Below are 27,412 nucleotides of genomic sequence, written 5' to 3' on the forward strand. Positions count from 1 at the left end.
AGTTGTGTAATGATTTAGATTTTAATGTTGCCGGTCGGTTGTGAAGTTGGGCAGCGACCAGTAAGAACAACAATTAGCTTAGTCTTCCACTACTAGTGTCTAATGCTTCCAAAACAGCACCCTAGTCCTTTTATTTTTAGCCTAGTGCTCTACTTTTCACCACGACCCATAGGGACCCATAGTGCACTACTTTAGACCAGAGCCCTATGTAGGGAATAGGGCTCTGGTCTAAAGTAGTGCACTGAATAGGGCTCTGGTCTATAGTAGTGCACTATATAGGGAATAGGGCTCTGGTCTATAGTAGTGCACTACATAGGGAATAGGGCTCTGGTCTATAGTAGTGTACTGTATAGGGAATAGGGCTCTGGTCTAAAGTAGTGTACTATATAGGGAATAGGGCTCTGGTCTATAGTAGTGCACTATATAGGGAATAGGGCTCTGGTCTATAGTAGTGTACTATATAGGGAATAGGGCTCTGGTCTATAGTAGTGCACTATATAGGGAATAGGGCTCTGGTCTATAGTAGTGTACTGTATAGGGAATAGGGCTCTGGTCTAAAGTAGTGTACTATATAGGGAATAGGGCTCTGGTCTAAAGTAGTGCACTATATAGGGAATAGGGCTCTGGGTCTATAGTAGTGCACTATATAGGGAATAGGGCTCTGGTCTAAAGTAGTGCACTATATAGGGAATAGGGCTCTGGTCTAAAGTAGTGCACTATATAGGGAATAGGGCTCTGGTCTAAAGTAGTGCACTATATAGGGAATAGGGCTCTGGTCTAAAGTAGTGCACTATATAGGGAATGGGGCTCTGGTCTAAAGTAGTGCACTATATAGGGAATAGGGCTCTGGTCTAAAGTAGTGTACTATATAGGGCTCTGGTCTAAAGTAGTGCACTATATAGGGAATAGGGCTCCATTTGGAACATAGACATGCTATGCCTCTGCAATGTCTATAGTGACCATTTCAGTCAATGCAAGTAGGCTATATAACGGTATGATGTGACTTTCATAATTAAAGTGTGTGTTTTGTGTCCTTAGATCTGGAATATCAAACAGATGATCAAGCTGACACAGGAGCACTTAGAGGCACTACTGGACAAGTTTGGTGGAGAATGTAACCCTCCGGCCATATATCTGGAGGTGAGTTACCCTGTGAGGAGAATGTAACCCTCCGGCCATATATCTGGAGGTGAGTTACCCTGTGAGGAGAATGTAACCCTCCGGCCATATATCTGGAGGTGAGTTACCCTGTGAGGAGAATGTAAACCCTCCGGCCATATATCTGGAGGTGAGTTACCCTGTGAGGAGAATGTAAACCCTCCGGCCATATATCTGGAGGTGAGTTACCCTGTGAGGAGAATGTAACCCTCCGGCCATATATCTGGAGGTGAGTTACCCTGTGAGGAGAATGTAAACCCTCCGGCCATATATCTGGAGGTGAGTTACCCTGTGAGGAGAATGTAACCCTCCGGCCATATATCTGGAGGTGAGTTACCCTGTGAGGAGAATGTAAACCCTCCGGCCATATATCTGGAGGTGAGTTACCCTGTGAGGAGAATGTAAACCCTCCGGCCATATATCTGGAGGTGAGTTACCCTGTGAGGAGAATGTAAACCCTCCGGCCATATATCTGGAGGTGAGTTACCCTGTGAGGAGAATGTAACCCTCCGGCCATATATCTGGAGGTGAGTTACCCTGTGAGGAGAATGTAACCCTCCGGCCATATATCTGGAGGTGAGTTACCCTGTGAGGAGAATGTAACCCTCCGGCCATATATCTGGAGGTGAGTTACCCTGTGAGGAGAATGTAACCCTCCGGCCATATATCTGGAGGTGAGTTACCCTGTGAGGAGAATGTAACCCTCCGGCCATATATCTGGAGGTGAGTTACCCTGTGAGGAGAATGTAAACCCTCCGGCCATATATCTGGAGGTGAGTTACCCTGTGAGGAGAATGTAACCCTCCGGCCATATATCTGGAGGTGAGTTACCCTGTGAGGAGAATGTAACCCTCCGGCCATATATCTGGAGGTGAGTTACCCTGTGAGGAGAATGTAAACCCTCCGGCCATATATCTGGAGGTGAGTTACCCTGTGAGGAGAATGTAAACCCTCCGGCCATATATCTGGAGGTGAGTTACCCTGTGAGGAGAATGTAACCCTCCGGCCATATATCTGGAGGTGAGTTACCCTGTGAGGAGAATGTAACCCTCCGGCCATATATCTGGAGGTGAGTTACCCTGTGAGGAGAATGTAACCCTCCGGCCATATATCTGGAGGTGAGTTACCCTGTGAGGAGAATGTAACCCTCCGGCCATATATCTGGAGGTGAGTTACCCTGTGAGGAGAATGTAAACCCTCCGGCCATATATCTGGAGGTGAGTTACCCTGTGAGGAGAATGTAAACCCTCCGGCCATATATCTGGAGGTGAGTTACCCTGTGAGGAGAATGTAAACCCTCCGGCCATATATCTGGAGGTGAGTTACCCTGTGAGGAGAATGTAACCCTCCGGCCATATATCTGGAGGTGAGTTACCCTGTGTGGCGAGTACACCAGTAAGCTGGATGCTCTGCAGCAGAGGGAGGCGTGTGTGTACACATTATGTATATAGAGATGTGTGTGTATATAGATACAGTACCAGACAATAGTTTGGACACATCTACTCATTCAAGGGTTTTTCTTTATTTTTGCTATTTTCTACATTGTAGAATAATAGTGAAGATATCAAAACTATGAAATAACTAACATGGAATCATGTAGTAACCAAAAAAGTGTTAAACAAATCCAAATATTTAATGTTTAAGTAGCCACCCTTTGCCTTGAAGACAGCTTTGCACACTCTTGGTGTTCTCTCAACCTGCTTCATGAAGGTAGTCACCTGCAATGCATTTCAATTAACTTGTGTGCCTTGTTAGTTTGTGGAATGTCTTTCCTTAATGCTTTTGAGCCAATCAGTTGTGTTGTGACAAGGTAGGGGTGCTATACAGAAGATAGCCCTGTATGGTAAAAGACCAAGTCCATATTATGGAAAGAACAGCTCAAATAAGCAAAGAAAAACGACAGTCCATCATTACTTTAAGACATGAAGGTCAGTCAATCTGGAAAATTTCTGTCACAAAAACCATCAAGCCCTATGATGAAAATGTCTCATGAGGACCGCCACAGGAAATGAATACCCAGAGTTACCTCTGCTGCAGAGGATAAGTTCATTAGAGTTAACCTCACCTCGGATTGCAGCCCAAATAAATGCTTCTCAGAGTTCAAGTTAGACACATCTCAACATCAACTGTTCAGAGGAGACTGCGTGAATCAGGCCTTCATGGTCGAATTGCTGCAAAGAAACCACTACTTAAGGACACCAATAAGAAGAGACTTGCTTGGGCCAAGAAACACGAGCAATGGACATTACACCGGTGGAAATCTGTCCTTTGATCTGATGAGTCCAAATTTGAGATTTTTGATTCCAACCGCCGTGTCTTTGTGAGACGCAGAGTAGGTGAATGGATGATCTCCGCATGTGTGGTTCCCACCGTGAAGCATGGAGGAGGAGGTGTGATGGTGTGGGGATGCTTTGCTGGTGCCACTGTCTGTGATTTATTTAGAATTCAAGGTACGCTTAACCTGCATGGCTACCGCAGCATCCCATCTGGTTTGTGCTTAGTGGGACTATAATTTGTTTTTCAACAGGACAATGACCCAACACACCTCCAGGCTGTGTAAGGGCTATTTGACCAAGAAGGAGAGTGATGGAGTGCTGCGTCAGATGACCTGGTCTCCACAATCCCTCGACCTCAACCCAATTGAGATGGTTTGGGATGAGTTGGACCGCAGAGTGAAGGAAAAGCAGCCAGAAAGTGCTCAGCATATGTGGGAACTCCTTCAAGACTGTTGTAAAAGCATTCCAGGTGAAGCTGGTTGAGAGAATGCCAAGAGTGTGCAAAGCTGTGATCATGGCAAAGGGTGGCTACTTTGAAGAATCTCAAATCTAAAATATATTTAGATTTTGTTTAACACTTTTTTTTTTTTTTTGGTTACTACATGATTTCATACGTGTTATTTCATAGTTTTGATGTCTTCACTAATTCTACAATGTAGAAAATAGTGAGGAGAAAAAAACCCTGGAATGAGTATGTGTGTCTGAACTTTTGACTCGTGATGGATGTTTAAAAAAATTTGTGAATTCTCTCTGTAGGCCTATGAGGAGTACACCAGTAAGCTGGATGCTCTGCAGCAGAGGGAGCAGCAGCTGCTGGAGGCCATGGGAAACGGGACAGACTTCTACTCCTCCTCTCCTACGCCCCCTTCCCTCCTAGATGGGGGTTTGAGCTGTTCTGGGGGATCCGGGGGCACCCAGTTCCTTCTCCCCTCCGCCCCAAACACCCTGGCTGTCCTCCAGACCCCTACAGACGGACGGGCCAATCCCCGCTCCCCTCAGAAACCCATCGTCAGGGTGTTCCTGCCCAACAAACAGCGGACCGTGGTGAGTAACGAGTGGTTATAATACATATACCACTTGGTGTAGGCTATGGGAGGGGTTAGGGAGGCTATGGGGGGGGGGGCTATGGGAGGGGTTAGGGGGGCTATGGGAGGGGTTAGGGGGGCTATGGGAGGGCTATGGAAGGGGTTAGGGGGGCCTATGGGAGGGGTTAGGGGGCTATGGGAATGCTATGGGAGGGGTTAGGGGGGGCTATGGGAGGGGTTAGGGGGGGCTATGGGAGTGGTTAGGGAGACATGGCCTGTCCTGTATTGATGATATTAGACAATAGTTAGGGAGAGATTGCCTGTATTGATGATATTAGACAATAGTTAGGGAGAGATGGCCTGTATTGATGATGTTAGACAATAGTTAGGGAGAGATGGTCTGTCCTGTATTGATGATATTAGACAATAGTTAGGGAGAGATGGTCTGTATTGATGATGTTAGACAATAGTTAGGGAGAGATGGCCTGTATTGATGATATTAGACAATAGTTAGGGAGAGATGGTCTGTATTGATGATGTTAGGGAGAGATGGTCTGTATTGATGATGTTAGGGAGAGATGGCCTGTATTGATGATATTATACAATAGTTAGGGAGAGATGGCCTGTCCTGTATTGATGATATTAGACAATAGTTAGGGAGAGATGGTCTGTATTGATGATATTAGGCAATAGTTAGGGAGAGATGGTCTGTATTGATGATATTAGACAATAGTTAGGGAGAGATGGCCTGTATTGATGATATTAGACAATAGTTAGGGAGAGATGGTCTGTATTGATGATATTAGACAATAGTTAGGGAGAGATGGCCTGTATTGATGATATTAGACAATAGTTAGGGAGAGATGGTCTGTCCTGTATTGATGATATTAGACAATAGTTAGGGAGAGATGGTCTGTATTGATGATATTAGACAATAGTTAGGGAGAGATGGTCTGTCCTGTATTGATGATGTTAGACAATAGTTAGGGAGAGATGGCCTGTATTGATGATATTAGACAATAGTTAGGGAGAGATGGCCTGTCCTGTATTGATGATATTAGACAATAGTTAGGGAGAGATGGTCTGTATTGATGATATTAGACAATAGTTAGGGAGAGATGGCCTGTATTGATGTTAAGGAGAGATGGTCTGTATTGATGATATTAGACAATAGTTAGGGAGAGATGGCCTGTCCTGTACTGATGATGTTAGACACTAGTTAGGGAGAGATGGCCTGTCCTGTATTGATGATATTAGACAATAGTTAGGGAGAGATGGTCTGTATTGATGATATTAGACAATAGTTAGGGAGAGATGGTCTGTATTGATGATATTAGACAATAGTTAGGGAGAGATGGTCTGTCCTGTATTGATGATATTAGACAATAGTTAGGGATAGATGGCCTGTATTGATGATGTTAGGGAGAGATGGCCTGTATTGATGATGTTAGGGAGAGATGGCCTGTATTGATGATGTTAGGGAGAGATGGCCTGTATTGATGATGTTAGGGAGAGATGGCCTGTATTGATGATGTTAGACAATAGTTAGGGAGAGATGGCCTGTATTGATGATGTTAGGGAGAGATGGCCTGTATTGATGATATTAGACAATAGTTAGGGAGAGATGGCCTGTATTGATGATATTAGGGAGAGATGGCCTGTATTGATGATATTAGGGAGAGATGGTCTGTATTGATGATGTTAGGGAGAGATGGCCTGTATTGATGATGTTAGGGAGAGATGGCCTGTATTGATGATATTAGACAATTGTTAGGGAGAGATGGTCTGTATTGATGATATTAGACAATAGTAAGGGAGAGATGGCCTGTATTGATGATATTAGACAATAGTTAGGGAGAGATGGCCTGTATTGATGATATTAGACAATAGTTAGGGAGAGATGGCCTGTATTGATGATATTAGACAATAGTTAGGGAGAGATGGTCTGTCCTGTATTGATGATATTAGACAATAGTTAGGGAGAGATGGTCTGTATTGATGATATTAGACAATAGTTAGGGAGAGATGGCCTGTATTGATGATGTTAGGGAGAGATGGCCTGTATTGATGATGTTAGGGAGAGATGGCCTGTATTGATGATATTAGACAATAGTTAGGGAGAGATTGCCTGTATTGATGATATTAGGGAGAGATGGCCTGTATTGATGATGTTAGGGAGAGATGGCCTGTATTGATGATGTTAGGGAGAGATGGCCTGTATTGATGATGTTAGGGAGAGATGGCCTGTATTGATGATGTTAGGGAGAGATGGCCTGTATTGATGATGTTAGGGAGAGATGGCCTGTATTGATGATGTTAGGGAGAGATGGCCTGTATTGATGATGTTAGGGAGAGATGGCCTGTATTGATGATGTTAGGGAGAGATGGCCTGTATTGATGATGTTAGGGAGAGATGGCCTGTATTGATGATGTTAGGGAGAGATGGCCTGTATTGATGATGTTAGGGAGAGATGGCCTGTATTGATGATGTTAGGGAGAGATGGCCTGTATTGATGATGTTAACAATAGTTAGGGAGAGATGGTCTGTCCTGTATTGATGATGTTAGACAATAGTTAGGGAGAGATGGTCTGTCCTGTATTGATGATGTTAGACAATAGTTAGGGAGAGATGGCCTGTATTGATGATGTTAGGGAGAGATGGCCTGTATTGATGATATTAGACAATAGTTAGGGAGAGATGGCCTGTATTGATGATATTAGGGAGAGATGGTCTGTATTGATGATGTTAGGGAGAGATGGCCTGTATTGATGATGTTAGGGAGAGATGGCCTGTATTGATGATGTTAGGGAGAGATGGCCTGTATTGATGATGTTAGGGAGAGATGGTCTGTATTGATCATATTAGACAATAGTTAGGGAGAGATGGCCTGTCCTGTATTGATGATATTAGACAATAGTTAGGGAGAGATGGTCTGTATTGATGATATTAGACAATAGTTAGGGAGAGATGGCCTGTATTGATGTTAAGGAGAGATGGTCTGTATTGATGATATTAGACAATAGTTAGGGAGAGATGGCCTGTCCTGTATTGATGATGTTAGACACTAGTTAGGGAGAGATGGCCTGTCCTGTATTGATGATATTAGACAATAGTTAGGGAGAGATGGTCTGTCCTGTATTGATGATATTCGACAATAGTTAGGGAGAGATGGTCTGTCCTGTATTGATGATATTAGACAATAGTTAGGGATAGATGGCCTGTATTGATGATGTTAGGGAGAGATGGCCTGTATTGATGATGTTAGGGAGAGATGGCCTGTATTGATGATGTTAGGGAGAGATGCCCTGTATTGATGATGTTAGACAATAGTTAGGGAGAGATGGCCTGTATTGATGATGTTAGGGAGAGATGGCCTGTATTGATGATATTAGACAATAGTTAGGGAGAGATGGCCTGTATTGATGATATTAGGGAGAGATGGTCTGTATTGATGATGTTAGGGAGAGATGGCCTGTATTGATGATGTTAGGGAGAGATGGCCTGTATTGATGATGTTAGGGAGAGATGGCCTGTATTGATGATGTTAGGGAGAGATGGCCTGTATTGATGATGTTAGGGAGAGATGGCCTGTATTGATGATGTTAGGGAGAGATGGCCTGTATTGATGATGTTAGGGAGAGATGGCCTGTATTGATGATGTTAGGGAGAGATGGCCTGTATTGATGATGTTAGGGAGAGATGGCCTGTATTGATGATGTTAGGGAGAGATGGTCTGTATTGATGATATTAGACAATAGTAAGGGAGAGATGGCCTGTATTGATGATATTAGACAATAGTTAGGGAGAGATGGCCTGTATTGATGATATTAGACAATAGTTAGGGAGAGATGGTCTGTCCTGTATTGATGATATTAGACAATAGTTAGTGAGAGATGGTCTGTATTGATGATATTAGACAATAGTTAGGGAGAGATGGCCTGTATTGATGATGTTAGGGAGAGATGGCCTGTATTGATGATGTTAGGGAGAGATGGCCTGTATTGATGATGTTAGGGAGAGATGGCCTGTATTGATGATGTTAGGGAGAGATGGCCTGTATTGATGATGTTAGGGAGAGATGGCCTGTATTGATGATGTTAGGGAGAGATGGCCTGTATTGATGATGTTAGGGAGAGATGGCCTGTATTGATGATGTTAGGGAGAGATGGCCTGTATTGATGATGTTAGGGAGAGATGGCCTGTATTGATGATGTTAGGGAGAGATGGCCTGTATTGATGATGTTAGGGAGAGATGGCCTGTATTGATGATGTTAACAATAGTTAGGGAGAGATGGTCTGTCCTGTATTGATGATGTTAGACAATAGTTAGGGAGAGATGGTCTGTATTGTGATGTTAGGGAGAGATGGCCTGTATTGATGATGTTAGGGAGAGATGGCCTGTATTGATGATGTTAGGGAGAGATGGCCTGTATTGATGATGTTAGGGAGAGATGGCCTGTATTGATGATATTAGACAATAGTTAGTGAGAGATGGTCTGTATTGATGATATTAGACAATAGTTAGGGAGAGATGGCCTGTATTGATGATGTTAGGGAGAGATGGCCTGTATTGATGATGTTAGGGAGAGATGGCCTGTATTGATGATGTTAGGGAGAGATGGCCTGTATTGATGATGTTAGGGAGAGATGGCCTGTATTGATGATGTTAGGGAGAGATGGCCTGTATTGATGATGTTAGGGAGAGATGGCCTGTATTGATGATGTTAGGGAGAGATGGCCTGTATTGATGATGTTAGGGAGAGATGGTCTGTATTGATGATATTAGACAATAGTAAGGGAGAGATGGCCTGTATTGATGATATTAGACAATAGTTAGGGAGAGATGGCCTGTCCTGTATTGATGATATTAGACAATAGTTAGGGAGAGATGGTCTGTATTGATGATATTAGACAATAGTTAGGGAGAGATGGCCTGTATTGATGTTAAGGAGAGATGGTCTGTATTGATGATATTAGACAATAGTTAGGGAGAGATGGCCTGTCCTGTATTGATGATATTAGACAATAGTTAGGGAGAGATGGCCTGTATTGATGATATTAGACAATAGTTAGGGAGAGATGGCCTGTATTGATGATATTAGACAATAGTTAGGGAGAGATGGCCTGTATTGATGATATTAGACAATAGTTAGGGAGAGATGGTCTGTCCTGTATTGATGATATTAGACAATAGTTAGGGAGAGATGGTCTGTCCTGTATTGATGATATTAGACAATAGTTAGGGAGAGATGGCCTGTATTGATGATGTTAGGGAGAGATGGCCTGTATTGATGATGTTAGGGAGAGATGGCCTGTATTGATGATGTTAGGGAGAGATGGCCTGTATTGATGATGTTAGGGAGAGATGGCCTGTATTGATGATGTTAGACAATAGTTAGGGAGAGATGGCCTGTATTGATGATGTTAGGGAGAGATGGCCTGTATTGATGATATTAGACAATAGTTAGGGAGAGATGGCCTGTATTGATGATATTAGGGAGAGATGGTCTGTATTGATGATGTTAGGGAGAGATGGCCTGTATTGATGATGTTAGGGAGAGATGGCCTGTATTGATGATGTTAGGGAGAGATGGCCTGTATTGATGATGTTAGGGAGAGATGGCCTGTATTGATGATGTTAGGGAGAGATGGCCTGTATTGATGATGTTAGGGAGAGATGGCCTGTATTGATGATGTTAGGGAGAGATGGCCTGTATTGATGATGTTAGGGAGAGATGGCCTGTATTGATGATTTAGACAATAGTAGGGAGAGATGGCCTGTATTGATGATATTAGACAATAGTTAGGGAGAGATGGCCTGTATTGATGATATTAGACAATAGTTAGGGAGAGATGGCCTGTATTGATGATATTATACAATAGTTAGGGAGAGATGGTCTGTCCTGTATTGATGATATTAGACAATAGTTAGTGAGAGATGGTCTGTATTGATGATATTAGACAATAGTTAGGGAGAGATGGCCTGTATTGATGATGTTAGGGAGAGATGGCCTGTATTGATGATGTTAGGGAGAGATGGCCTGTATTGATGATGTTAGGGAGAGATGGCCTGTATTGATGATGTTAGGGAGAGATGGCCTGTATTGATGATGTTAGGGAGAGATGGCCTGTATTGATGATGTTAGGGAGAGATGGCCTGTATTGATGATGTTAGGGAGAGATGGCCTGTATTGATGATGTTAGGGAGAGATGGCCTGTATTGATGATGTTAGGGAGAGATGGCCTGTATTGATGATGTTAGGGAGAGATGGCCTGTATTGATGATGTTAGGGAGAGATGGCCTGTATTGATGATGTTAGGGAGAGATGGCCTGTATTGATGATGTTAGACAATAGTTAGGGAGAGATGGTCTGTCCTGTATTGATGATATTAGACAATAGTTAGGGAGAGATGGTCTGTATTGATGATATTAGACAATAGTTAGGGAGAGATGGCCTGTATTGATGATGTTAGGGAGAGATGGCCTGTATTGATGATGTTAGACAATAGTTAGGGAGAGATGGCCTGTATTGATGATGTTAGGGAGAGATGGCCTGTATTGATGATATTAGACAATAGTTAGGGAGAGATGGCCTGTATTGATGATATTAGGGAGAGATGGTCTGTATTGATGATGTTAGGGAGAGATGGTCTGTATTGATGTTAGGGAGAGATGGCCTGTATTGATGATGTTAGGGAGAGATGGCCTGTATTGATGATGTTAGGGAGAGATGGCCTGTATTGATGATGTTAGGGAGAGATGGTCTGTATTGATGATATTAGACAATAGTAAGGGAGAGATGGCCTGTATTGATGATATTAGACAATAGTTAGGGAGAGATGGCCTGTCCTGTATTGATGATATTAGACAATAGTTAGGGAGAGATGGTCTGTATTGATGATATTAGACAATAGTTAGGGAGAGATGGCCTGTATTGATGTTAAGGAGAGATGGTCTGTATTGATGATATTAGACAATAGTTAGGGAGAGATGGCCTGTCCTGTATTGATGATGTTAGACACTAGTTAGGGAGAGATGGCCTGTCCTGTATTGATGATATTAGACAATAGTTAGGGAGAGATGGTCTGTATTGATGATATTAGACAATAGTTAGGGAGAGATGGTCTGTATTGATGATATTAGACAATAGTTAGGGAGAGATGGTCTGTCCTGTATTGATGATATTCGACAATAGTTAGGGAGAGATGGTCTGTCCTGTATTGATGATATTAGACAATAGTTAGGGATAGATGGCCTGTATTGATGATGTTAGGGAGAGATGGCCTGTATTGATGATGTTAGGGAGAGATGGCCTGTATTGATGATGTTAGGGAGAGATGGCCTGTATTGATGATGTTAGGGAGAGATGGTCTGTATTGATGATGTTAGACAATAGTTAGGGAGAGACGGCCTGTATTGATGATGTTAGGGAGAGATGGCCTGTATTGATGATATTAGACAATAGTTAGGGAGAGATGGCCTGTATTGATGATATTAGGGAGAGATGGTCTGTATTGATGATGTTAGGGAGAGATGGCCTGTATTGATGATGTTAGGGAGAGATGGCCTGTATTGATGATGTTAGGGAGAGATGGCCTGTATTGATGATGTTAGGGAGAGATGGCCTGTATTGATGATGTTAGGGAGAGATGGCCTGTATTGATGACGTTAGGGAGAGATGGCCTGTATTGATGATGTTAGGGAGAGATGGCCTGTATTGATGATATTAGACAATAGTAAGGGAGAGATGGCCTGTATTGATGATATTAGACAATAGTTAGGGAGAGATGGCCTGTATTGATGATATTAGACAATAGTTAGGGAGAGATGGCCTGTATTGATGATATTAGACAATAGTTAGGGAGAGATGGTCTGTCCTGTATTGATGATATTAGACAATAGTTAGGGAGAGATGGTCTGTATTGATGATATTAGACAATAGTTAGGGAGAGATGGCCTGTATTGATGATGTTAGGGAGAGATGGCCTGTATTGATGATGTTAGGGAGAGATGGCCTGTATTGATGATGTTAGGGAGAGATGGCCTGTATTGATGATGTTAGGGAGAGATGGCCTGTATTGATGATGTTAGGGAGAGATGGCCTGTATTGATGATGTTAGGGAGAGATGGCCTGTATTGATGATGTTAGGGAGAGATGGCCTGTATTGATGATGTTAGGGAGAGATGGCCTGTATTGATGATGTTAGGGAGAGATGGCCTGTATTGATGATGTTAGGGAGAGATGGCCTGTATTGATGATGTTAGGGAGAGATGGCCTGTATTGATGATGTTAGGGAGAGATGGCCTGTATTGATGATGTTAGGGAGAGATGGTCTGTATTGATGATGTTAGGGAGAGATGGCCTGTATTGATGATGTTAGGGAGAGATGGCCTGTATTGATGATGTTAGGGAGAGATGGCCTGTATTGATGATGTTAGGGAGAGATGGCCTGTATTGATGATATTAGACAATAGTTAGGGAGAGATGGCCTGTATTGATGACGTTAGGGAGAGATGGCCTGTATTGATGATGTTAGGGAGAGATGGTCTGTATTGATGATATTAGACAATAGTAAGGGAGAGATGGCCTGTATTGATGATATTAGACAATAGTTAGGGAGAGATGGCCTGTATTGATGATATTAGACAATAGTTAGGGAGAGATGGCCTGTATTGATGATATTAGACAATAGTTAGGGAGAGATGGTCTGTCCTGTATTGATGATATTAGACAATAGTTAGGGAGAGATGGTCTGTATTGATGATATTAGACAATAGTTAGGGAGAGATGGCCTGTATTGATGATGTTAGGGAGAGATGGCCTGTATTGATGATGTTAGGGAGAGATGGCCTGTATTGATGATGTTAGGGAGAGATGGCCTGTATTGATGATGTTAGGGAGAGATGGCCTGTATTGATGATGTTAGGGAGAGATGGCCTGTATTGATGATGTTAGGGAGAGATGGCCTGTATTGATGATGTTAGGGAGAGATGGCCTGTATTGATGATGTTAGGGAGAGATGGCCTGTATTGATGATGTTAGGGAGAGATGGCCTGTATTGATGATGTTAGGGAGAGATGGCCTGTATTGATGATGTTAGGGAGAGATGGCCTGTATTGATGATGTTAGGGAGAGATGGCCTGTATTGATGATGTTAGGGAGAGATGGCCTGTATTGATGATGTTAGGGAGAGATGGCCTGTATTGATGATGTTAGGGAGAGATGGCCTGTATTGATGATGTTAGGGAGAGATGGCCTGTATTGATGATGTTAGACAATAGTTAGGGAGAGATGGTCTGTCCTGTATTGATGATATTAGACAATAGTTAGGGAGAGATGGTCTGTATTGATGATATTAGACAATAGTTAGGGAGAGATGGCCTGTATTGATGATGTTAGGGAGAGATGGCCTGTATTGATGATGTTAGGGAGAGTTGGCCTGTATTGATGATGTTAGGGAGAGATGGCCTGTATTGATGATGTTAGGGAGAGATGGCCTGTATTGATCATGTTAGACAATAGTTAGGGAGAGATGGCCTGTATTGATGATGTTAGGGAGAGATGGCCTGTATTGATGATATTAGACAATAGTTAGGGAGAGATGGCCTGTATTGATGATATTAGGGAGAGATGGTCTGTATTGATGATGTTAGGGAGAGATGGTCTGTTTTGATGTTAGGGAGAGATGGCCTGTATTGATGATGTTAGGGAGAGATGGCCTGTATTGATGATGTTAGGGAGAGATGGCCTGTATTGATGATGTTAGGGAGAGATGGCCTGTATTGATGATGTTAGGGAGAGATGGCCTGTATTGATGATGTTAGGGAGAGATGGTCTGTATTGATGATGTTAGGGAGAGATGGCCTGTATTGATGATGTTAGGGAGAGATGGCCTGTATTGATGATGTTAGGGAGAGATGGCCTGTATTGATGATGTTAGGGAGAGATGGCCTGTATTGATGATGTTAGGGAGAGATGGCCTGTATTGATGATGTTAGACAATAGTTAGGGAGAGATGGTCTGTATTGATGATATTAGACAATAGTTAGGGAGAGATGGCCTGTATTGATGATATTAGGGAGAGATGGCCTGTATTGATGATGTTAGGGAGAGATGGCCTGTATTTATGATGTTAGGGAGAGATGGCCTGTATTGATGATGTTAGGGAGAGATGGCCTGTATTGATGATGTTAGGGAGAGATGGCCTGTATTGATGATGTTAGGGAGAGATGGCCTGTATTGATGATGTTAGGGAGAGATGGCCTGTATTGATGATGTTAGACAATAGTTAGGGAGAGATGGTCTGTATTGATGATATTATACAATAGTTAGGGAGAGATGGTCTGTCCTGTATTGATGATATTAGACAATAGTTAGGGAGAGATGGTCTGTATTGATGATATTAGACAATAGTTAGGGAGAGATGGCCTATATTGATGATATTAGACAATAGTTAGGGAGAGATGGTCTGTATTGATGATATTAGACAATAGTTAGGGAGAGATGGCCTGTATTGATGATATTAGACAATAGTTAGGGAGAGATGGTCTGTCCTGTATTGATGATATTAGACAATAGTTAGGGAGAGATGGTCTGTATTGATGATATTAGACAATAGTTAGGGAGAGATGGTCTCTATTGATGATGTTAGGGAGAGATGGTCTGTCCTGTATTGATGATATTAGACAATAGTTAGGGAGAGATGGTCTGTATTGATGATATTAGACAATAGTTAGGGAGAGATGGCCTGTATTGATGATGTTAGGGAGAGATGGTCTGTATTGATGATGTTAGGGAGAGATGGCCTGTATTGATGATGTTAGGGAGAGATGGCCTGTATTGATGATGTTAGGGAGAGATGGCCTGTATTGATGATGTTAGGGAGAGATGGCCTGTATTGATGATGTTAGGGAGAGATGGCCTGTATTGATGATGTTAGGGAGAGATGGCCTGTATTGATGATGTTAGGGAGAGATGGCCTGTATTGATGATATTAGACAATAGTTAGGGAGAGATGGCCTGTATTGATGATATTAGGGAGAGATGGTCTGTATTGATGATGTTAGGGAGAGATGGTCTGTTTTGATGTTAGGGAGAGATGGCCTGTATTGATGATGTTAGGGAGAGATGGCCTGTATTGATGATGTTAGGGAGAGATGGCCTGTATTGATGATGTTAGGGAGAGATGGCCTGTATTGATGATGTTAGGGAGAGATGGCCTGTATTGATGATGTTAGGGAGAGATGGCCTGTATTGATGATGTTAGGGAGAGATGGCCTGTATTGATGATGTTAGGGAGAGATGGCCTGTATTGATGATGTTAGGGAGAGATGGCCTGTATTGATGATGTTAGGGAGAGATGGCCTGTATTGATGATGTTAGGGAGAGATGGCCTGTATTGATGATGTTAGACAATAGTTAGGGAGAGATGGTCTGTATTGATGATATTAGACAATAGTTAGGGAGAGATGGCCTGTATTGATGATATTAGGGAGAGATGGCCTGTATTGATGATGTTAGGGAGAGATGGCCTGTATTTATGATGTTAGGGAGAGATGGCCTGTATTGATGATGTTAGGGAGAGATGGCCTGTATTGATGATGTTAGGGAGAGATGGCCTGTATTGATGATGTTAGGGAGAGATGGCCTGTATTGATGATGTTAGGGAGAGATGGCCTGTATTGATGATGTTAGACAATAGTTAGGGAGAGATGGTCTGTATTGATGATATTATACAATAGTTAGGGAGAGATGGTCTGTCCTGTATTGATGATATTAGACAATAGTTAGGGAGAGATGGTCTGTATTGATGATATTAGACAATAGTTAGGGAGAGATGGCCTATATTGATGATATTAGACAATAGTTAGGGAGAGATGGTCTGTATTGATGATATTAGACAATAGTTAGGGAGAGATGGCCTGTATTGATGATATTAGACAATAGTTAGGGAGAGATGGTCTGTCCTGTATTGATGATATTAGACAATAGTTAGGGAGAGATGGTCTGTATTGATGATATTAGACAATAGTTAGGGAGAGATGGTCTCTATTGATGATGTTAGGGAGAGATGGTCTGTCCTGTATTGATGATATTAGACAATAGTTAGGGAGAGATGGTCTGTATTGATGATATTAGACAATAGTTAGGGAGAGATGGCCTGTATTGATGATGTTAGGGAGAGATGGTCTGTATTGATGATGTTAGGGAGAGATGGCCTGTATTGATGATGTTAGGGAGAGATGGCCTGTATTGATGATGTTAGGGAGAGATGGCCTGTATTGATGATGTTAGGGAGAGATGGCCTGTATTGATGATGTTAGGGAGAGATGGCCTGTATTGATGATGTTAGGGAGAGATGGCCTGTATTGATGATGTTAGGGAGAGATGGCCTGTATTGATGATGTTAGGGAGAGATGGCCTGTATTGATGATGTTAGGGAGAGATGGCCTGTATTGATGATGTTAGGGAGAGATGGTCTGTATTGATGATGTTAGGGAGAGTTGGCCTGTATTGATGATGTTAGGGAGAGTTGGCCTGTATTGATGATGTTAGGGAGAGATGGCCTGTATTGATGATGTTAGGGAGAGATGGTCTGTATTGATGATGTTAGGGAGATTTGGCCTGTATTGATGATGTTAGGGAGATGGTCTGTATGGATGATGTTAGGGAGAGATGGCCTGTATTGATGCTGTTAGGGAGAGATGGCCTGTATTGATGATGTTAGGGAGAGATGGCCTGTATTGATGATGTTAGGGAGAGATGGTCTGTATTGATGATGTTAGGGAGAGTTGGCCTGTATTGATGATGTTAGGGAGAGATGGCCTGTATTGATGATGTTAGGGAGAGATGGCCTGTATTGATGATGTTAGGGAGAGATGGCCTGTATTGATGATGTTAGGGAGAGATGGCCTGTATTGATGATGTTAGGGAGAGACGGCCTGTATTGATGATGTTAGGGAGAGACGGCCTGTATTGATGATGTTGGGGAGAGATGGCCTGTATTGATGATGTTGGGGAGAGATGGCCTGTATTGATGATGTTAGGGAGAGATGGCCTGTATTGATGATGTTAGGGAGAGATGGCCTGTATTGATGATGTTAGGGAGAGATGGCCTGTATTGATGATGTTAGGGAGAGATGGCCTGTATTGATGATGTTAGGGAGAGATGGTCTGTATTGATGATGTTAGGGAGAGATGGCCTGTATTGATGATGTTAGGGAGAGATGGCCTGTATTGATGATGTTAGGGAGAGATGGCCTGTATTGATGATGTTAGGGAGAGATGGCCTGTATTGATGATATTAGACAATAGTTTGGGAGAGATGGCCTGTATTGATGATGTTAGGGAGAGATGGTCTGTATTGATGATGTTAGGGAGAGATGGCCTGTATTGATGATATTAGACAATAGTTTGGGAGAGATGGCCTGTATTGATGATGTTAGGGAGAGATGGTCTGTATTGATGATGTTAGGGAGAGATGGCCTGTATTGATGATGTTAGGGAGAGATGGCCTGTATTGATGATGTTAGGGAGAGATGGCCTGTATTGATGATGTTAGGGAGAGATGGCCTGTATTGATGATGTTAGGGAGAGATGGCCTGTATTGATGATGTTAGGGAGAGATGGCCTGTATTGATGATGATAGGGAGAGTTGGCCTGTATTGATGATGTTAGGGAGAGATGGCCTGTCTTGATGATGTTAGGGAGAGATGGCCTGTCTTGATGATGTTAGGGAGAGTTGGCCTGTATTGATGATGTTAGGGAGAGATGGCCTGTATTGATGATGTTAGGGAGAGATGGCCTGTATTGATGATGTTAGGGAGAGATGGCCTGTATTGATGATGTTAGGGAGAGATGGCCTGTATTGATGATGTTAGGGAGAGATGGCCTGTATTGATGATGTTAGGGAGAGATGGCCTGTATTGATGATGTTAGGGAGAGATGGCCTGTATTGATGATGTTAGGGAGAGATGGCCTGTATTGATGATGTTAGGGAGAGATGGCCTGTATTGATGATGTTAGGGAGAGTTGGCCTGTATTGATGATGTTAGGGAGAGATGGCCTGTATTGATGATGTTAGGGAGAGATGGCCTGTATTGATGATGTTAGGGAGAGTTGGCCTGGGCCTCTGCTGTGCAGGTTGCAGCATACTCTCTACCTCTGTAATTGTTTCACTCTTTATTGCGTTGATGCATTTCCTCATCGTTTGGTATGTCAGTTTAAAAACCACAGCCTTTTGCCATAATTACAACTAGAGGTTGGTGTTGTATTATACATTTAGTTTCCTGTTCTGTTTTTTAACTGGAAGGTCAAGTCTTCATTAGAAGTGTCATGCTACATAAGGGGATGTAGCTTAAAGGACAGATGACTTAGCTACAGGACTTAGGGTTGTGATGCTAGGCTAGGCTATTTGCTCATTGACAATAATAAGCACAGCTCTGTTGCCATCAGTGTGATTGGAGCCCAGTCTGTGTCTTTGGTAGAAGTACGCTTGCTTCTCTCCTGTAATGCTGTGTGGCCTAATGCTGTGTGGCCTAATGCTGTGTGGCCTGATGCTGTGTGGCCTGATGCTGTGTGGCCTAATGCTGTGTGACCTGATGCTGTGTGGCCTAATGCTGTGTGGCCTAATGCTGTGTGGCCTAATGCTGTGTGGCCTAATGCTGTGTGACCTGATGCTGTGTGGCCTAATGCTGTGTGGCCTAATGCTGTGTGGCCTAATGCTGTGTGGCCTGATGCTGTGTGGCCTAATGCTGTGTGGCCTGATGCTGTGTGGCCTGATGCTGTGTGGCCTGATGCTGTGTGGCCTAATGCTGTGTGGCCTAATGCTGTGTGGCCTAATGCTGTGTGGCCTGATGCTGTGTGGCCTGATGCTGTGTGGCCTGATGCTGTGTGGCCTGATGCTGTGTGGCCTGATGCTGTGTGGCCTACTCCTCCTATCGCCATTCATACTTCAACATGACATTGAACTAATGCAGAGGAGTGTTGTATTTGAAAGATAAATGATTGATTTTTAAAACAGGGTAAATCAAGGTGTAGACTAGGTCTTATTCACAGTACAGGTGAATGCATATTATGCATGACATATTAGTGTGTCATGCATTAAGTTATTCAGCTTTTTTTTTTTTACATTTTAGTCATTTAGCAGACACTCTTATCCAGAGCGACTTACAGTAGTGAATACATACATTTCATACATTTCATATCATGCTTCTTTTTATTATTTTTTTTTTTTGTACTGGCCCCCCCTTGGGAATCGAACCCACAACCCTGGCGTTGCACACACCATGCTCTACCAACTGAGCCATAGCTGATTTCATATACAGATAACCAACAAACCCTTCTGTTTAGGACTAGGTGGTATCTTCCTGCATTGTAAAGTGTTCTAGCCTGTCTGGACGGTTTAAACATCTCTACACCATTTCAAATCTACTTTCCACCTTCAGAAATGAGCCGAATCACATCGCACGGCAGTTTCGACGTCTAGTTTGGATTTACTTTTGGTTGAGTTGTCAACTGACGTGAATTCAACGTGAAATAATAACACAAAAAAAAGTCATTTTAATTTAAAAGTTAGGTGGAGAAAAAAAAAAGAAATTTCTTTGATTAAATGTTACAAATCCAATCAGTTTTCCATGTTGAGTCAACATCACCACATTATATTTTTGGGGGTTGAAATAACGTGGAAATTCTGATTTAACCAGTTTCGGCCCTTGCGGGATGTTGGTAAAATGATTTGAACATATTGGACCATGCGTATAACCTATGTACAGTTGAAGTCGGAAGTTTACATACACCAAGGTTGGAGTCATTAAAACTCGTTTTTCAAACACTCCACAAATTTCTTGTTAACAAACTATAGTTTTGGCAAGTCGGTTAGGACATCTACTTTGTGCATGACACAAGTCATCTTTCCAACAATTGTTTACAGACAGATTATTTCACTTATAATTCACTGTATCACAATTCCAGTGGGTCAGAAGTTTACATACACTAAGTTGACTGTGCCATTAAACAACTTGGAAAATTCCAGAAAATGATGTCATGGCTTTAGAAGCTTCTGATAGGCTAATTGACATAATTTGAGTCAATTGGAGGTGTACCTGTGGATGAATTTCAAGGCCTACTTTCAAACTCAGTACCTCTTTGCTTGACATCATGAGAAAATCCAAAATAAATCAGCCAAGACCTCAGAAAGAAATGGTGGACCTCCACAAGTCTGGTTCATCCTTGGGAGCAATTTCCAAATGCCTGAAGGTACCACGTTCATCTGTACAAACAATAGTACGCAAGTATAAACACCATGGGACCACGCAGCCGTCATACCGCTCAGGAAGGTGACGCGTTCTGTCTCCTAGAGATGAACGTACTTTGGTGCGAAAAGTGCAAATCAATCCCAGAACAACAGCAAAGGACCTTGTGAAGATGCTGGAGGAAACGGGTACAAAAGTATCTATATCCTGTGGTGGTTAATTGCTGTATTACCAAATGAGGAGAGAGACAAACTTCACACACCAGTCAGAGTTATACTTAAACTACATCTTTAATAATTAAGAGCTTTTGCAAAAGCACTTGACTTTCAATGGTGCACCATTTCTAATGAACCATTGAAAAGTGATTACACAAAAGTACAAAGATCTTTTATAGCCAAGATACACCCCTCTCAACGTACATGACGAACCACAGATACATAGAATGGGTCACAAGGTTAAGATTTGTATGAAAGGTATCTATAATACATAGCAGACAGTTATTACTGTGTCAACAGTTTTCATTGTATAGACCAGTATCTGGTCCTCCTACTCCAAACTGGAACCATCTCTCCCTGGTACGGTATAGAACAGAAACATTAACTCATGTTATCTGGAATGCTCTTTAGGTTTTATCACCCAAAAGACATCGTAAATCTCCTCTGTCAGTATTATCTCCCAGAGGCCCCATCCTCAGTAGAACACACACACACAATAGTGAACAGAATACTCTATTCGGTCGAATAAAACACCCATTATAATACAATACAAGCATTATAACATAATCTTGCAATTTTCCACGACAATCCACAGTAAAACGAGTCCTATATCGACATAACCTGAAAGGCCGCTCAGCAAGGAAGAAACCACTGCTCCAAAACCGCCATTCAAAAAAAGCCAGACTACGGTTTGCAACTGCACATGGGGACAAAGATTGTACTTTTTGGAGAAATGTCCTCTGGTCAGATGAAACAAAAATAGACCTGTTTGGCCATAATGACCATCGTTATGTTTGGAGGAAAAAGAGGGAGGCTTGCAAGCCTGAAGAACACCATCCCAACTGTGAAGCACAGGGGTTGGCAGCATCATGTTGTGGGGGTGCTTTGCTGCAGGAGGGTCTGATGCACTTCACGAAATAGATGGCATCATGAGGATGGAAAATTATGTGGATATATTGAAGCAACATCTCAAGACATCAATTCAGGAAATTAAAGCTTGGTCGCAAATGGGTCTTCCAAATGGACAATGACCCCAAGCATACTTCCAAAGTTGTGGCAAAATGGCTTAAGGACAACAAAGTCAAGGTATTGGAGTGGCCATCACAAAGCCCTGACCTCAGTCCCATAGAAAATTTGTGGGCAGAACTGAAAAAGCGTGTGCGAGCAAGGAGGCCTACAAACCTGACTCAGTTACACCAGCTCTGTCAGGAGGAATGGGCCAAAATTCACCCAACTTATTGTGGGAAGCTTGTGGAAGGCTACCTGAAACGTTTGACCCAAGTTAAACAATTTAAAGGCAATGCTACCAAATACTAATTGAGTGTATGTAAACTTCTGACCCACTGGGAATGTGATGAAAAAAATAAAAGCTGAAATAAATCATTCTCTCTACTATTATTCTGGCATTTCACATTCTTAAAATAAAGTGGTGATCCTAACTGACCTAAGACAGGGAATTGTTACTAGGATTAAATATCAGGAATTGTGGAAAAACAGGAGTTAAAATGTATTTGGCTCAGGTGTATGTAAACTTCTGACTTCAGCTGTATATGGTCCATACCTGCTGTTCCGTCCCTGAAACTAACTGTATGGTTCCTCTGTGTCTGTCCCAGGTCCCAGCCCGCTGTGGCATGACAGTCAGAGACTCTCTGAAGAAGGCTTTAATGATGAGGGGACTAATCCCTGAGTGCTGTGCTGTCTACAGGATACAGGATGGGTAAGACACACACACACACACACACACACCACACACACACACACACACACACACACACACACACACGTATACCTTGGCCAAAAAGATAAAATCTCCACATTCTGTCAATTGATGCTCCTGCCCAACTTTATAATCATTTCAGCACAGTACACACGGTGAGAGGGCAATGTACAGGTACACACAGTGAGAGGGCAATGTGCAGGTACACACAGTGAGAGGGCAATGTGCAGGTACACACGGTGAGAGGGCAATGTGCAGGTACACACGGTGAGAGGGCAATGTGCAGGTACACACGGTGAGAGGGCAATGTGCAGGTACACACGGTGAGAGGGCAATGTGCAGGTACACACGGTGAGAGGGCAATGTGCAGGTACACACGGTGAGAGGGCAATGTGCAGGTACACACGGTGAGAGGGCAATGTGCAGGTACACACGGTGAGAGGGCAATGTGCAGGTACACACGGTGAGAGGGCAATGTGCAGGTACACACGGTGAGAGGGCAATGTGCAGGTACACACGGTGAGAGGGCAATGTGCAGGTACACACGGTGAGAGGGCAATGTGCAGGTACACACGGTGAGAGGGCAATGTGCAGGTACACACGGTGAGAGGGCAATGTGCAGGTACACACGGTGAGAGGGCAATGTATAGGTACACATGGTGAGAGGGCAATTGACAGGTACACACGGTGAGAGGGCAATGTGCAGGTACACACGGTGAGAGGGCAATGTGCAGGTACACACGGTGAGAGGGCAATGTATAGGTACACACGGTGAGAGGGCAATGTATAGGTACACACGGTGAGAGGGCAATGTATAGGTACACACGGTGAGAGGGCAATGTATAGGTACACACGGTGAGAGGGCAATGTATAGGTACACACGGTGAGAGGGCAATGTATAGGTACACACGGTGAGAGGGCAATGTATAGGTACACACGGTGAGAGGGCAATGTGACAGGTACACACTCGCACAATTCAGTTTATTTTATTGTACTTTGTTGAACAAGGTAAATCATTGAGAACACATTCTCTTTTACAACAACAACATCAACAACAACCCACGTGTGTACTAAACTCAACCACGACCCGGTGAACTCTGCTTCCTGTCACCTGTCTCAGAGAGATGAAGCCTCTTGGCTGGGACACGGACATCTCCTGGCTGACAGGGGAGGAGCTACACGTGGAAGTGCTGGAGAACGTTCCTCTTACCACACACAACTTTGTGAGTACGACTGGAACTAGAATTTCATATGACTGGGCAGGGGTGCAGCCATGGGTGGGCCTGGGAGGGCGTGGGCCCACCCACTTGGCAGCCAGGCCCACCCACTTGGGAGTCAAGCCCAGCCAATCAGAATGAGTTTTTTTCCGACAAAAGGGCTTTATTACAAACACAAATACCCCTCAGGCTTATGGTAGAGAAATGAACATTACATTCTCTGACAACTGCTCTGTTGGACAATCCTGCAGTTTGCATGCCAATTGCACATTCCTTCAAAACTTGAGACATCTGTGACATTGTGTTGTTGTGACAAAACTGCACATTTATTTAAGTGGCCTTTTATTGTCCGGAGCACAAGGTGCTCCTGTGTAATGATCATGCTGTTTTATCAGCTTCCTGATATGCCACACCTGTCAGATGGATGGATTATATTGGCAAAGGAGAAATGCTCACTAACAGGGGACGTAAACAGATTTTTACACAACATGTTGAAAGAAATACGCTTTTTGTGCGTATGAAACATTTCTGGGATTATTTATTTCAGCTCATGAAACATGGGACCAACACTTTTTTTTTTAAATGTTGCGTTTTTATATTTTTGTTCAGTGTAGAACTATGGAACTAGACTTCAGGAACCAGCTGGGGATGGGATGTTACTGGGAAACGCCACTAGAAAGACTTAACTAGGAGGATGAACTGTCCAAAACAGTGCAAGGTTCAGTCCATTGTTGAGTTGACCCTCGTGTTTGTTTCTGGCCATGCATGTAGACCCGGGCAAATAAACTATTTGTTAAATCAGAGCAAGTTCATTCACTGAAGGAAAGAGCAACTATGTACCTCCAATGTCCTCAATGATTGGAACACCTGCATTCACAATGGCACGTGCATATACTGTACGTTAGACAAGAACAGAAACACAGAGGTAGAAAGAGGGCTCCTAGATGGAAAAGATCTTGTTTTAGCCTGGGACATCGCCTTTTGAGGGATTCCACCATTTTGTTTTTATTAGTCAACTGGGTTGTGAATCCAATGGGTTGGATTCCCATATGATCGGAGCATTGTCTTCTTCAAATTGGATGGTCTTTTTGGTTTTGTAAATGTCTTTTCGAAGCTATAGCACTGCCATCTAGTGGCCACAATTACATTTTATGACAAGAGTTGGTTCAGGAGTCCAGCAGGTGGCGGTAAATAATCAATGTTAGCTTTACACTTTCTGTTTCAAACACAATAGAAGAAGAACATGGACTACTTCAAAATGGAGATGGCACATAGAAAGACGACTCACTTTTGTATATCTCCGTGGATGGGACAGAAGGTACAACCAACCCTGCTCCCTGACGTTTCCTACTCTATTTTCTGTCTCTGTTTCTGTCTGTTCCCCAGGTGAGGAAGACCTTTTTTACGTTGGCATTCTGCGATTTTTGCCGGAAGCTTCTGTTCCAGGGGTTCCGATGTCAGACGTGTGGCTATAAGTTTCACCAACGTTGCAGCACAGAGGTGCCGCTCATGTGTGTCAACTACGACCAGCTAGAGTGAGTTATCGATCAAATTAATCAATTCAACTCATTGAGGAAAGGTGGACGGGATGGGCAGTTTTAACTTGATGTGTCATGTAATTCTGTCGTTTTTTTCCTTGTTTGAGACTGAAGTTAACTTGACCTGTCCCCGAGACAGACGTTTGGCCTGATCTGCCCCTTCTAGTATTGCTAGTGTCCCAGTTCTAACCTGTATGTTGGGGCTCTACCAGGTCTAACCTGTAGGTTGGGGCTCTCTACCAGTTCTAACCTGTAGGTTGGGGCTCTCCACCAGTTCTAACCTGTATGTTGGGGGGCTCTACCAGGTCTAACCTGTATGTTGGGGCTCTCTACCAGGTCTAACCTGTATGTTGGGGCTCTCTACCAGGTCTAACCTGTATGTTGGGGCTCTACCAGGTCTAACCTGTATGTTGGGGCTCTCTACCAGTTCTAACCTGTATGTTGTGGGGCTCTACCAGTTCTAACCTGTATGTTGGGGCTCTACCAGGTCTAACCTGTATGTTGGGGCTCTCTACCAGTTCTAACCTGTATGTTGGGGGGCTCTACCAGGTCTAACCTGTATGTTGGGGCTCTCTACCAGGTCTAACCTGTATGTTGGGGCTCTACCAGGTCTAACCTGTATGTTGGGGCTCTCTACCAGTTCTAACCTGTATGTTGTGGGGCTCTACCAGTTCTAACCTGTATGTTGGGGCTCTACCAGGTCTAACCTGTATGTTGGGGCTCTCTACCAGTTCTAACCTGTATGTTGGGGGGCTCTACCAGGTCTAACCTGTATGTTGGGGGGCTCTACCAGGTCTAACCTGTATGTTGGGGCTCTCTACCAGGTCTAACCTGTATGTTGGGGCTCTACCAGGTCTAACCTGTATGTTGGGGCTCTCTACCAGTTCTAACCTGTATGTTGGGGCTCTACCAGGTCTAACCTGTATGTTGGGGGGCTCTACCAGGTCTAACCTGTATGTTGGGGGGCTCTACCAGGTCTAACCTGTATGTTGGGGCTCTCTACCAGGTCTAACCTGTATGTTGGGGCTCTCTACCAGTTCTAACCTGTATGTTGGGGCTCTACCAGTTCTAACCTGTATGTTGGGGCTCTACCAGTTCTAACCTGTATGTTGGGGCTCTACCAGTTCTAACCTGTATGTTGGGGCTCTACCAGTTCTAACCTGTATGTTGGGGCTCTACCAGTTCTAACCTGTATGTTGGGGCTCTCTACCAGGTCTAACCTGTATGTTGGGGCTCTCTACCAGTTCTAACCTGTATGTTGGGGGGCTCTACCAGTTCTAACCTGTATGTTGGGGCTCTCTACCAGGTCTAACCTGTATGTTGGGGGGCTCTACCAGTTCTAACCTGTATGTTGGGGCTCTCTACCAGGTCTAACCTGTATGTTGGGGCTCTACCAGTTCTAACCTGTAGGTTGGGGCTCTCTACCAGGTCTAACCTGTATGTTGGGGCTCTCCACCAGTTCTAACCTGTATGTTGGGGCTCTACCAGGTCTAACCTGTATGTTGGGGCTCTCTACCAGTTCTAACCTGTATGTTGGGGCTCTCTACCAGTTCTAACCTGTATGTTGGGGCTCTCTACCAGTTCTAACCTGTATGTTGGGGCTCTCTACCAGTTCTAACCTGTATGTTGGGGCTCTCTACCAGTTCTAACCTGTATGTTGGGGCTCTCTACCAGTTCTAACCTGTATGTTGGGGCTCTCTACCAGTTCTAACCTGTATGTTGGGGGGCTCTACCAGGTCTAACCTGTATGTTGGGGCTCTACCAGGTCTAACCTGTATGTTGGGGCTCTCTACCAGTTCTAACCTGTATGTTGGGGGGCTCTACCAGGTCTAACCTGTATGTTGGGGCTCTCTACCAGGTCTAACCTGTATGTTGGGGGGCTCTACCAGGTCTAACCTGTATGTTGGGGGGCTCTACCAGGTCTAACCTGTATGTTGGGGCTCTCTACCAGGTCTAACCTGTATGTTGGGGCTCTACCAGGTCTAACCTGTATGTTGGGGCTCTACCAGG

The 27,412-nt window shown here is 43.5% G+C and overlaps 1 protein-coding gene across 3 annotated transcripts in view; it reads left to right on the forward strand.

The window, feature by feature from the left end:
• Positions 1–27,412, forward strand: part of LOC106596021 (serine/threonine-protein kinase B-raf) — a 67,433-nt gene that overhangs the window by 4,851 nt on the left and 35,170 nt on the right. For 2 of the 3 annotated variants that reach the window (XM_082978078.1, XM_082978079.1), the window contains exons 2-6: positions 1,039–1,140; positions 4,191–4,478; positions 22,544–22,647; positions 23,768–23,870; positions 25,251–25,399. In XM_082978078.1, coding sequence (XP_082834204.1) covers positions 1,039–1,140; positions 4,191–4,478; positions 22,544–22,647; positions 23,768–23,870; positions 25,251–25,399 — 746 coding nt within the window. Of the gene's footprint in view, positions 1–1,038; positions 1,141–2,473; positions 2,525–4,190; positions 4,479–22,543; positions 22,648–23,767; positions 23,871–25,250; positions 25,400–27,412 lie in introns of those variants that run through there. The other variant, XM_082978080.1, reaches the window with a different exon arrangement.

Source organism: Salmo salar, chromosome 07 (genome assembly GCF_965601325.2).
Source record: "Salmo salar chromosome 07, fSalSal1, whole genome shotgun sequence".
In the NCBI taxonomy this organism is placed as follows: domain Eukaryota; kingdom Metazoa; phylum Chordata; class Actinopteri; order Salmoniformes; family Salmonidae; genus Salmo; species Salmo salar.